At 40.7% G+C, this 12,943-nt stretch overlaps 1 protein-coding gene across 1 annotated transcript; it reads left to right on the top strand.

Moving 5' to 3' along the window:
* Positions 1-1,620: 1,620 nt before the first annotated feature.
* Positions 1,621-12,755, top strand: clasrp (CLK4-associating serine/arginine rich protein). Its single transcript, XM_020624486.1, is given in 22 exon segments — positions 1,621-1,769; positions 2,695-2,834; positions 3,320-3,417; positions 3,502-3,603; positions 4,483-4,562; positions 4,769-4,853; positions 4,973-5,109; positions 6,187-6,283; positions 6,715-6,793; positions 6,881-6,954; positions 7,045-7,086; positions 7,192-7,380; positions 7,796-7,978; positions 7,980-8,075; positions 8,164-8,349; positions 8,711-8,750; positions 10,462-10,522; positions 10,704-10,762; positions 10,861-10,907; positions 10,988-11,073; positions 11,276-11,297; positions 12,072-12,755. Coding segments are annotated over 21 exon segments (1,905 nt in total). The 5' UTR covers positions 1,621-1,769; positions 2,695-2,735; the 3' UTR covers positions 12,115-12,755.
* Positions 12,756-12,943: the final 188 nt, after the last annotated feature.

Genomic DNA, 12,943 nt, shown 5'->3' with positions numbered 1-12,943 from the left:
AGGCCTTTTGCATAGGAAATATACTTCTGTAATCACAGACCACCTTGTAGCAGCAGGAGAATTTATGTTCATTCAGTTAATCTGGGTTGACACAATGCACATTTCTTCATTTCCCCAGGAAAATCTCAAAAGTGATGTGGACCTCAAGGTTATGGACATATCCTGTCCTACAGTGACATCTTGTGGCCACACCAGGTACACAAACCTTAAAATGATATTCTCCATTTTTTGTAGGTGGAAACTTACTGTGTACCATTAGCTTTACTAGGTTAGTGTTACCTACCAGCTATCACACATCAGTGGATTTTTTTGTCATTGAGATGTCAACAATTAATGTGTTAATTAAGTTTATACTAGTTAAATTACACAGAAAATATATACAATGCTTCGAATGTGTTCATAAATACCTGTTTAGCTGTCTGAGGTAGCTACAGGAGCCAGGTTGGGATGGTTCCTCTGTGTGGCACCCCCCACAGTTCAACTGTGCCATTGTTTTCACTGGTAGTCAGGTGGGAACCAATAATAAAAGGTGAATAATTTGCAAATCTTGTAGTTGCCAAATAAGGCACTTGTATCTCAAAATGTATAAACAGTTTATGTCATAAATATCGCATGTCATATTCTACTACTGTGGAATATGTACTGAAAAAGCAAAGCAAGTTTTGTTCCATAAATGGAACAGTCATCATTTTGTTTTGCAATGATTCTAAATTGCCTGTGAATGTGAATGAGTAGTCTGTGGTCTGTCTTTGTGTGTCAGCCCTGTGATAGACTGGCAACCTGTCCAGGTGTATCCCACCTCTTGCCCAGTGTCAGCTGGGGTCGGTTCTATATATGGAAATAAATCCCTGCCAAAGCCTATGAGGGCACACAAACCACATTTTGAGCACAACTCAGTTTGCAACTCAGCATTTGACAGCACACAGGCACAAATTTATAAGAACAGAATCACATCTGAGAGTGACAGAGGATCCCTGCTGCTCATTCAAAACATTTGTTATGTTCATATTGTATTCCCTCTCTCTCAGATGTGTTTCTACTTTTACAAATGTTGAGTCGTAAACTGAGCAGCGTTTGAAATGTGGTTCATAGGTTTTGGCGAGGCCTCCTTCCAAACTAATTTGGTGTGTCACAGCAAAAGTGCTGAATACTTGTGGAAATACATTTGCAAAAATTGTTAAAAACATCTTTTCACTTTGTCATTATGTGATATTTAATGTGAGTTGATTTAAAATGGTAATTTAGTTAATTTACCAATGCATATGATGATGTATTTAGTCAGACATGTAAACCACTGTAAATTAAAAATTACCAGTGACTATAATTGTTTATTTATTGTAGTGAAAGTACAATTTATCCCCCTAAAATAAATTACCAGTGACTATAATTGTTAGATAAGTGTAGTGAAAGTACAATTTATCCCCCTAAAATATAGTTTAGTAAAAGTATAAAATATGGTAGAAGTACATTTTTTCAAGTACAGTACTACTAAGTTATCTTCCACCATTGAAAGTGAAGCAATTTCCAGCTATATTTTTAGTTCTAATGTTTGTAAAAACATCAAATCGAGCATTTATGGCCAGTGTGTGTTCTCTGCTGAGACGATGTGTATGCCGGTTATACATACGTGTAGCGCCCCCTGCGGCTGAGCTCGGTGCTTCACACAAACAGTCTGAAGAAGGGGAAGGAGGCGTGTGTGACGCTCCGCTAACACCGTCTTTAGGCTGACCGAAAATAATCTCAGTGTGTGTTGGTGGTCAGTAAAACAGGTACACAGTCACATTTAACGCGATGCTAAATCTATTGTGCGTGTGTATTTTGCGTTTTGCTGGAGTTTACTAGGCTGTAATATACGAGTTGTTTCTAACGTCTTTGCAGACTAGCTGAACTAAGCTAAGATAAGCTAGGCTAGCTGTGATGCTACATGATTCTCAGCGGCATTGCGTTGTGAAGGCCTGCTCTGTAAGGCCAGTGTGCATGCTAGCTAAGTCCTCGATCATTTAGAAAACATTTATATTCCCACCGTGTTACCCTAAAAGCGGTAGGATGCAGGCGCGGGTGAAGGTTATTAAATGGACAGTTTGTAATAGATAAAGAGTGCTGTGGGTAGAAAAGCTTGACAATGTCAATGTTAGTTAGCTAGTTTAGCTCTTTAGCTCCAGGCGCTTTAGCTGTTAACTATAAACTACTTAACAAGCAGATGATGCTGGACAGAAGTTAAGTATTGCAGAAGACATTTGAAAAAGAAAATTCCAAGTTACTGCTAGGTATTGTTTGTTTGTTTGACAAACAAACATTTAAAAAAAAAATCTTTGTCCATCCCACATAGGATTATACGACACACAATAATATGACATATTATGACAGTATGGCAATTTCCAAAAGGAGTTTAAACGTGTTCCAAAGAAAAAATGAAACAAACAACTTTTTAAACGTGCTTTCTTAATGGCCAGGCATTGAACAGTTTTGTTTAAAATATTTATATAGAAGAAATGATGTGGAAACCAGATGTTATGTACAGTAATCTCCCAGAGTTTTATGTGTGTAGTTTGTCCCAGTTGAACATTTACCCCAGCCCCCCCCCAAAAAACTTTTGTAAATGTCTTGTGTGTCTTACCCTCCACATCATTTTCACCCATTTCATTTCCTCATGCTTTTTCTCTCCTTTCTTCCATGTGTTTTTCCTCTCTGCAGCAGCCGTGCCCCGCCGCGCCCCCACCCCCAGCGGAGCCGTCATGTGGCAGGAGGCCCGCAAACATGAGCGCAAGCTCCGTGGCATGATGGTAGACTACAAGCGCCGAGGCGAGCGCCGGCGAGAGTACTATGAGAAGATAGTAAGAGACTTTGTCATCTAGCAAAGCAGCCTATGCAGTGATACTGTCAGCAGCCGCATCAGTCTCTTCCTGTCAGCATCTCTTTGATACTTTTACTAAATAGTCTGGGTTACACAAGTACACATCTAACAGTATCTTCTTGTGTGAGAGAGACGTTCATAGTATTTGTATTAATCATACTCTGTCTAAGAAATTGTAAATTTCTCCAAGGACTTTAATCCCAAGTCAGTAGCTGGTGACACATTGCACAACAAGCTAGAGAAGGAAGTTAAACAGAACCACATGTCTCAGCCTTGCAGTGGCCAGCAGCTACTCTCCAGAGACTGTGTGAAGTGATGGTTAGAAGTCTGTGGAGCTGTTAATAAACTATGGGGACATATTTTTTGTAATGTAGAAAGTTGTCACCCAGTGCAACACAGTGGCTCATTGATATAAGATGCTGTGCTATTGTTGTTTGTTGACCGCCTGTTGTTTTGTCTCTACAGAAAAAAGATCCAGCTCAGTTTCTTCAGGTTCATGGCCGATCCTACAAGATCCATCTGGATCCTGCAGTGGCACTGGCTGCAGAGAGCCCCATTAACATGTGAGGAAACAAACACACATGTATAAGCTGGATGGTGCTGGTGGGACCTTGCTGATCCCAGCCTTTCTCTTGTTTTGTGTAAAGGATGCCATGGCAAGGCGATGTCAACAACATGATTGACAGGTTTGATGTAAGGGCTCACCTGGACTACGTCCCCACCTACACCCCTCCACTGCTCAACACATCGTAAGTCTTTAAATGACTTGGAGCCACATGTAACGCCTTGAATCTGACTAGTGTTGATATCTTGTAATGTTTAAATTTCTTGCCTTATGATTGTACTTTAGGTGTTCTCTGCAGGTTATTATACATTTTCACATTTACTTGATTAAAAGAGAACAAAAGTCATAAACAAGAGAATATGATACCGTAACATAAAATTATGTTACAGTGGAGAGAACATTAAGTATTAAGGAGAGAGGGTTTGGGGGTTTTCATTCATTTGTTCCTAAATTCATTAAGGATATATCCTGCTCTTGTCAGCAAAATAAGCAAGTATAGAATACAGAATATATAAGCTTGAGTCAGATGATTTATATTGGGTTTAAAATATTAAATTTAGCATTTAGTCATCTATAATTTATCAGATGTCTCATAAAATGTTAATTATTAAGTAGTATACAAACAATGTCCCTTGGTTGGTTGAAAAAAATAAAAGACATTCTTTGGTGTTCTTATTGTGGAAATCATGGTTTTACCTGCAGTGCAAGATTTTACAATTCAAGGTCTTTTATCAGAAGGCATCATTATAGCTAAATCAGTTGTTGAATGCACTCAGTTTCTCGTAAAACAATGGAAAAAGTTTGATTGACCTCTGTTGTACTGTACATCACCGTATGTCTTCTTACTCTTAACCTGTGGTAGTGAATTGAATAACACCACAAGGGTACCTTTTATAGAGTTCTGGTTGTTAATTTATGTCAAAATACTTGGGTTATTAAGTAATTGGTGAGATTATGTTAAGAGTGAGATGTTTCAGTCTCACATGCCATAAATACAGAGTGTGATGTAATTTGAGTACTGAATAAGTGTGAAAAACAATCTGATGCTGTTTGTCTCTTACAGCACCCCAGAGCAGGAGATGGAGGAGAGGAAGTGCAATTATGAGCGCTATAGAGGCCTAGTGCAGAATGACTTTGCCAACAGTGAGTATTGATTCACAAACTGCAGCTGAGTATGTTCTTATTGTGATTTCACGTCACTTTCAGAAGCTATATCCACATTGAATAACACCATTTGTTTTCATGGTGCAACACTGTCAAGGCGCTGTTACTACAATTCACACGTTGCCATCAGTGGGTATATTTTGCACTTGTGCTGTGCTCCTAAACTCCCTGCTGTCCTCCTACAGTCTCAGAGGAGCAGTGTTTATACCAGATCTACTTGGATGAACTCTACGGTGGCCTGCAGAAGCCAAATGAGGATGAGAAGAAAAAGTATGTCACGTAGTTACTCTTCCATCCCTGCTCTGCATTCAAATGGATGATTCCTAGTTGGTTTGTGCACTGGAGCATTTAGAGCAGCTGTGTAAAACTCTTAGATCTGTTTTGTGCAGGCTGGCTGAGAAAAAGGCCACCATTGGTTACACCTATGAAGACAGCACTGTGGCAGAGCCTGACCAGCAGTCAGACAAGGAAGAGGAGAATTCAGAGAACAGTGAATCTGAAGAGGATGAGGGCATCCCAGATATTGGTGAGGAAATGGGTTTTCTTTAATTATACTTAACGTACCTGCTGAAAGCCAAGGAACTGCTCTGTGCCCAGGAGTTCAACACTTTTAATCTCAGATTTGGAAATCCAAAATTTAGCAATCCAAGATCAGACAACTCAGCCAGATTTTGTCCTGGTATTACAGAGCAATTCAAGATAAGATCACCCTGATCCAGATTCAGACTTTTCAAGATGACCAGATCCTGAATACCAGTGTTTTAATCCTACCTATCTCCACCTAATGGATATGAAGAACAACATGAGGAAGACAGACAGTATAGCAAGGCAGAGCTACTCTAATGCTAACCCTTGCTTAAAAGGGTTCATAAAGTAATTACAATAAAAAATAATGAATCCATCCTGCTGATGCTCCAGGGCCACCTGTGGATTTTCCTTTAAATGAGTGACTGAGTGGTCGTGCAAAGTGTGATACTGCTGTCCACAATTAATTTTGAAGGTTAATCACAGATGGTGGACTTGTGCATTTTTTATTATTTAATCAAAATTTACATTTGTGATTGACATTATTTGGTTAAAGACATTGTCCTGAGAGGTACAGTATTCAAGAGGCCACTGCAAATGTGACAAAAATAAATGAAAATTTATCAACCATATAAAGGCTACAAATGATGAATTATTTCAATTTACAAACCGTACCATCTTATTTACATTGAAACATTTTTTATTTAATTCTACAGTAGATTTTTTTTCTGGTCATCCATTGGAAAACCAGCCCTTTGCTGAGATCAAAGTAATCCAAATATTTGGATCAAACTAAGACTAATCCTGTAGTTTTGTTTTGAACTAACCGGTTTGAGGATTTAAGCCAGGATGAAGCTCAGATTTACTTTCCTGATCCAGTCAGATGTCAAAGTGATCCCAATCCTGTTTGTTTGTTTTGAACTACCTAAAATCCAACTCTTATCCTCTCAGATAGCGATTTCAGGTTTTGAACTCCTGGTCCCTGGAAATTGCAAATATTAGTTAAACTTGAGTATAAGTAGAATGTAAGCTTTGGCATGTTGTAATAAAAAAAATTGATGTCTGTGTGTATGTTCAGATGTGGAGGTTGATGTTGATGAGCTGAACCAGGAACAGGTGCTGGACCTAAACAAAATGGCGACCCCATATGGAATGGCCGAAGGAGACTTTGTTAGGTATCATCAGAAGCACATAGTTTTGGAGCAGTATTGGGTCTAGTGGTTATTTTGATCTCTTATGATTAAGAATATCTTGCTGTAGTCCATGTAGGTTGGTTTGTTGTTCACCTTAGAGTTTGTAAGATTAGCAGACACGACCTATAGGAAAAGCTTATCACAAGCATCATGTTATCTTTTTTTTCCCCCCTGTGAAAAAATCTCTAAATGGAGCAAAAGCAGCTTGTGTCTCCAAGACTGATCTTTTATTTTAATCCAGGAAGTGACTGAAACTTGTAAAAGAGCTATGCTTTCCAAAATTTAACAGTAAGACTGTTTTGCTTGTAATGTTTTGCTTTATTGAGCAGTTGAAGACATTTTTATTGAGAAACTGCCTCAACTCTGCACTTGATTTAGCAGCTAACACAGTGATCATGTTGCCTGTTTATCAGGATGTTGAGGAAAGACAAGGAGGAAGTGGAGGCCATCAAACACGCCAAAGCGCTGGAGGCAGAGAAGGCCATGTATTCCGTAAGATTACATCCACTGCAAATTTGTGTCTGTGTGTCATGTATTGTTGTTTGCAGCTTTGTAATGCACAAGTATTGATTATCTCAGGGCCGGCGTTCCCGCAGACAAAGGAGGGAGTTCAGAGAGAAGAGGCTAAAGGGCAGACAGATCAGCCCACCAAGGTACATCTATGTCATACATAAGGTTGTTTTCTTCATTAGGAGTCCGCTTAACTCAAAGCATGTTTAAGTCCCCATTCTTCTGTATTTCAGCTATGCCAGGAGAGACAGCCCAACATACGATCCCTATAAAAGGTGAATCAACCCACAATGTTGGTTTTTTTTTTTCCTTCATTTCCTCTTGTTGTTGTTCATACGTGTATTAGATGGGTATTTTCAGCTTTTTCTTGCCTCTCTCAGGCCAGAGTCAGAATCCAGCTCTGAGTCGCGGTCACACTCTCGTTCTCCGGGTCCAGAGAAGATCACCTTCATCACCAGCTTTGGAGGCAGTGATGATGAAGCTGCAACAGCAACTCAAGCATCTGCTCCTCAATCTGGCCACACCCCCTCCAGCTTGCAGCACCCTGCAGGTCATAGCAGGGGCTCCCGGTCGGTAACTTTCCCTCTTCTTGGCTTTTTATTGGTTGTTTTCCTCTTGCAGTCATTGTGTTCATTAAAATGGCCACAGTAGTTGACAGAAAGAATAGGGGTTGATTTGTGTGGAAGGTGAGGTGGATATGTTTTCAGTCAAACAATCACTTCATATAGTTGCTGATGAATAACAAATAAAGCATATTTATGCATTTGCACAGAGAAAACGTGTGATCAGGTAGTTTAGATTGGACATACAGGTACATACATTTGATGATTATCACGTTATGACTACATGGAAATCTGCACTTTTAATGCCTCCATTTACCACGAGATGGAAGGATTCTTAAAATCAGACAGCAGAAGTATTATTAAGACAGGCTAGGTGCTGGGCTGGTATTCTTACTAAAACGAGCCGTCTGTGTTTGTCCAGGAGGCGAAAGTCATCCTCCAGTCGCTCCTCCTCTTCCTCCTCCCGCTCCTCATCTCGGTCGTCCTCTCGCTCTTCTTCCTGTTCACGCCGAGTCCGACGAGGACGCGGGGGAAGAGATGGGCGTCGTACCCGGAGCCGGTCACGATCAAGACGACGTTCCAGATCTCGCTCTAGAGGTAGAGGAAGAGCTTTACCAGACACGATCGGGGTCCAACGACCGAGACAGAGAGCGAGAGAGGGACAGAGACAGGAGACGATACTCGGCACGCAGACGAACGAGGTAAGACTCCTTGGCATCCAATGTCAGTACTAGAGTTGCAATTTTACATTGTCGTGCTAGTGAAATGTGCCCTTGTCTCTACTGTCAGGTCACGTTCCAGCTCACGGCAGAGGGGCAGTTCTAGGCGACGGGGTCGGAGCAGTGGAGGCCATCGGCGTGGAGACAGTGGCAGCCGCAGTCCCTCTCAATCCTCTAGCCGCCCAAACCACAGCCCTTCCCCTGCTCACAGAGGGGCCCAACCATCTACCATCGTCATCTCAGACAAACTAAGAAAGTAAGAAGATTTCATAAGCATTATCACAAGCAGGCATGGATACGCACCACTTCACACGCACAACTAGGGAATGTTGCTCGACTCTGACACAGGATGTTTGAGATAGACCGGGCAGATTTGCACCATTTTTACCAGCACTTAGTCTATAAGAAACTGTGTTAAGACACCATCAGCCCAGAGGTGCATGAATCTAGAACACCAACTTAATAGGGGCCATCTGTATTGATTTTTGTTCTCCTTAATGAGTAGCAGCAGTTGTAAACAAAGTCCTGTTTACCGCTCAGCACTGAACTGTGTTTGTGTGTAAACCAAGATGGCTTCATCACCTCAGTATATTGTATTTTTGTCTTCCTTTCTCCAGGCCTGATACCGCGGGTGGTAAAGAGACGGGAGCTGCCAAAGTCAGTAAGAATTTGCTCTAGCTGGGTTTTTTGCTAAAGCCTACGCCTCACTCATCCCTGACAGGCTGACAGGGTTGTCCACCACACTGGGATGTAGAAGCCATTTTTGCTCACAGAGAATAAAATGATGTGATTTTTCTTTTCTCTTGCGGTCCCCCCCCAAAGTGGACTTAAACTGCCATCAGAGCCCTGCATCTCCTTCGAAATGACCATTAGTGTTCTTGCCAACATTGACAAGTGACTGAATGCTGGCATCTCTGTACGGAGTGAACCTTTAGAGAACCAGTGGGATCATTATTTATTTCCTTGAGTTGTGCTTGTAGTCTGGGTGGTGCATGTATGTGTACATATAAATGTTGGTGAGAGAGTGCGGCGTCTTTGTACATTTGTTTGTAGTCTCCAAAACAAAGCAGTAAATCAACAGCTCTGAGAGGAAGAAGACTGCTGCTTCTGTCTGTCACCACGTGTCTTGTTACACTTTATGAATCAGTATTGGCCAAGTGATAAGACTATGAAAGACAAGCTGGGTGTGTTGTGGACAGCCCATACCTGGGCTTGTTTGAACAAGCAACAGAGTTTGCTCTGACTCTTAAACAAAAACGTTGAATGCCCCACGTACAGACTGAAGACCTGAAGCTAGATTTAAAGCAGTAGTTGGACATTTTGGGAAAGATGTATTTTCAGTCTTGTTCAGAGTTGCATTGTTTACTTTCTGAATCTGAAACTCGATGTTTAGCTTATGAAAGAGAATGGAAACGGAGAAATGATTTGTGTGGCTCCATCCAAAGTGAACAAATTGTGCCTAGCGGCACACTTGCATTTTAAAATGTAGTATCTTGTTTATTCAGTCTGTTCAATGACAACAGACAAACTGCCACTTTACATGGGTTTTGTGTCACAACCAATTTCTAGATTGAACAAACCAGATATGATTGTTTTAGAGATGCTGCAAGCTGCTCATGCGGCCATATATTTGGTATACAGACATGAGCGCTATCAATCTCTATCATCTGCAGAGCGAAAGAGCATTTCCCTAAGTGTTCAACTATTCCATTAAGACTAAATAACGACTAAATGTGTTACTTTCTCTGACATGCTTGACAGTGTGTGCTGTGAATTCTCACAGAGAATATTTGACTAGCAGTCAAACAGACAAACAGAGTGGAAGTTAAAATCTTCTCTTGAAAACTTGCCTGCAGTGTTGAGACCTGCAGTCTTTCTTGCCTGGCCAGGTTGAAACGGCCCAGCGATGGGTGTGTCAGTGACAAAATGCCACTGGCTCTTTCTGAACTCACCGGACCTGAACTTGCTCTTGTTTCTGACCCTTTCTCTTTCTTCAGCCGTCCTACTCCCTTTTCCCTTTCTGACAGTACTTCATACATAAAAATATATTGTGTATACATTCATGTGACTGGATCCTGTCCTGCTCCTAAACTGTCCCACAGCAGCAGTTTTCCTCTGTCCCCACACACACACACACACACACACACACAGCCTTTTCAGCAAGTTAAGATTCCAGCGAGCTTGTTGACTCAACAAACATCACCTGTAATTAATCTTTGACTTTTTTTTATATCTGGGACAGCTACTCTATACAAAGGTGATACTACTAAAATTGTATAATGACACAGTACCTCTGCTCACTCTTTTTCTTATACACACTTTTGTCGGGCTGTGAAAGTCTGTACTAACACAACTGTGTCTCCTGCAGCCCAAGTTGACCCCACAGGAGCGTCTGAAGCTGCGTATGCAGAAGGCACTCAACAAGCAGTGTGAGTACCACTGAGCAGAGTGCATGTGTTTATTGTTTGTGCACAAGTGAAGATAGTACAGACCTGTGAAATGGTGTACTCGATGTGACCCTTGTGCATTTGCCACAGTATGCAAATAACACAGATGAAGAAACTGACTTTTTTTTTTTTTTTTTATTTCCTCAATTTTCTGGTCTTGCAGCCAAGGCAGATAAAAAAGCAGCTCAGGTGAAGATCCAGCAGCAGGAACACAAACGACAGGTGTGTGTTTGATATTTTGTGCATGCACTTGAGATTTAAGCAACAACAGAGACTCTTATTATCCTCCATTCCCCCTGATTACTGTGTTTATTTTACAGGAGCGCGAGGGAGAACTGCGAGCCATGGCACGCAAGATACGCATGAAGTAAGAAGCTGTGTTGTATTAGTGGACTGTTTGGTATTTGTGTCTGTTGCAATTGTCTGACCCAGAGGCTCTGTGTTTAGGGAGCGTGAGCGCCGTGAGAAAGAGAGGGATGAATGGGAAAGACAGTACGGGAGACAGAGCCATTCGCCTTCTCCTTCTAAATATGGTAAGAGTCCAGGTTAGTGACCAACAAACACACGGGGATCGTATAGTGATAATATGGTTGACACAGTTGAACAGAAACCAAAATATTTAATCAGCTCCGCCTCTTTGTGATTTACTGGCGTCAGTTTCTGCTCTGACAGTTTAATGGCTGTTAGATGTTCTGGCAGGCTGTTCTCATCATGGCTCTGTCCTCTGTCCCCCAGGCCGAGACAACTCATCCAGAAGGTTTGTGAGACGCCACAAGAATCTGCACAGCTCCTTAGAAGCAAAATGAATTATTGGGATTTTTTCCTCATCAACACAAAAACACTGTCACAGGCCATTTGCATTAATGTTGCCGCCGGTCTGTTTGGCTTTGTCTTCACTCAGATCCGGAGCTAGTGTCAGGGCTTGTCTGAGTGTGTAAAGTCAAGTCAGAACAGAAATATATTTTTAAAAAATCATCCAGGTCCAAATTAATATTGAAAGTACAATAGTCCAGACTTGTTCCCATAAGTATTAGTAAAGCTACTACAAGTGTGAACCACAGTAAATTAATTTACTTTTGAAAGTTCAGGATTTCAATTTATTAACCCTCCTGTTATGTTGCGGGTCAAATTGACCCACGAACATAACTGCTTTAAATGAGACAAATATTACAGGAGGGTTAACCTATATAATATGATCTGCTCTTTTTTCTACCTATAATTTTACTGTATCATAAACATTGTGATAATAATCTCTTCAATTAGGAAATTTGGTCAGCAAATGAATATACTCATTAAAATGACTCCACATGTACATCTCCAATGTTATGTCTGCAAAAAGGTCAGTGTATTCATCCAGCTGATTGGTCTGCCTCACTCTAGTCTATAAAACTGACTCCAGTCTAGATTATGTACGAAACAACTAAATCAAAGTAATTGATGATGATGTACAAGCGTTTTTAGACATTTATACAGTTTTTTGTTGCTGGCTTTTATACTGAGGTTTATCTGCACCTTTCTTTTCACTCTCCAGGAGGTCAAGATCTCGATCACGAAGCCCATATCACAGATACTGAGCTGACGTGGAAAACAATCCTACACTTTTGTCACCGGCATACGTTTGCTCTCCAATAAAGAAGACACACACCTGCTGGTCGGTTACTGACCAACAAACATCTAAACCTGAGCATATGTGCTCTCTGGTACTGTTCATGTATGCAGAGTTTAAACCTCGGACTGTGGCGTTTTAGTTTATTTCACAGCTGATTTGGATCTGCCATATTCATTTTGGCTTCATCTTGTAAGCACCATCTTATTAAACGATTTTCTTCCCATAAACATGTTCTCACTTTTTTCACCTTTTCTGCCTGAACAGTTCTTTTCACTGCACACATCTGGAGACATTTGTACTCAATGTATATTATACTAAGCTATACCTTAACTTTCACCTTAGATATAGTGATGTTCCTTTGCTTTAGCAAGAAGTTCTTCCACTAAGGACCCTTTTAAAGAGTCTTGGTAACTGATGTACAGGATATTTCTACACATTCATTAGAAACCTATTTATGGAAGCTGATGAAGTCAGTTTGTGCATTGATTAAAACTGTCCGCTCTCCTTTTGTACTGTTTGTCCACAGCCAGCTGGTTAATAACGGCAAATAACTTTTCTTCTCAGTAATGTGGAACGTTAAACATAGGACAACCAATAAAAAGTGACTTCTAAATTGGTTTTGTCGTGTTTTTCTCTGTTTACAGATTCCTTAAGTTGTTTTTTTTATATTTTACGTTAGTTATATCTGTGTTGAATCAAATACTGATTTTAAAAATGCTTCAGTGTGTGCGATTTTATCGAGACGATATTGTTTAATGTAAGTCGTAGTTGACCCTTAGTTGAAGTGTTACAGG

Source organism: Monopterus albus, unplaced genomic scaffold, assembly GCF_001952655.1.
Source record: "Monopterus albus unplaced genomic scaffold, M_albus_1.0 scaffold328.1, whole genome shotgun sequence".
NCBI classification, from domain to species: Eukaryota; Metazoa; Chordata; class Actinopteri; order Synbranchiformes; family Synbranchidae; genus Monopterus; species Monopterus albus.
The sequence above is the reverse complement of the archived record's forward strand: the minus strand, read 5'-3'. Positions and strand labels throughout refer to the sequence as shown.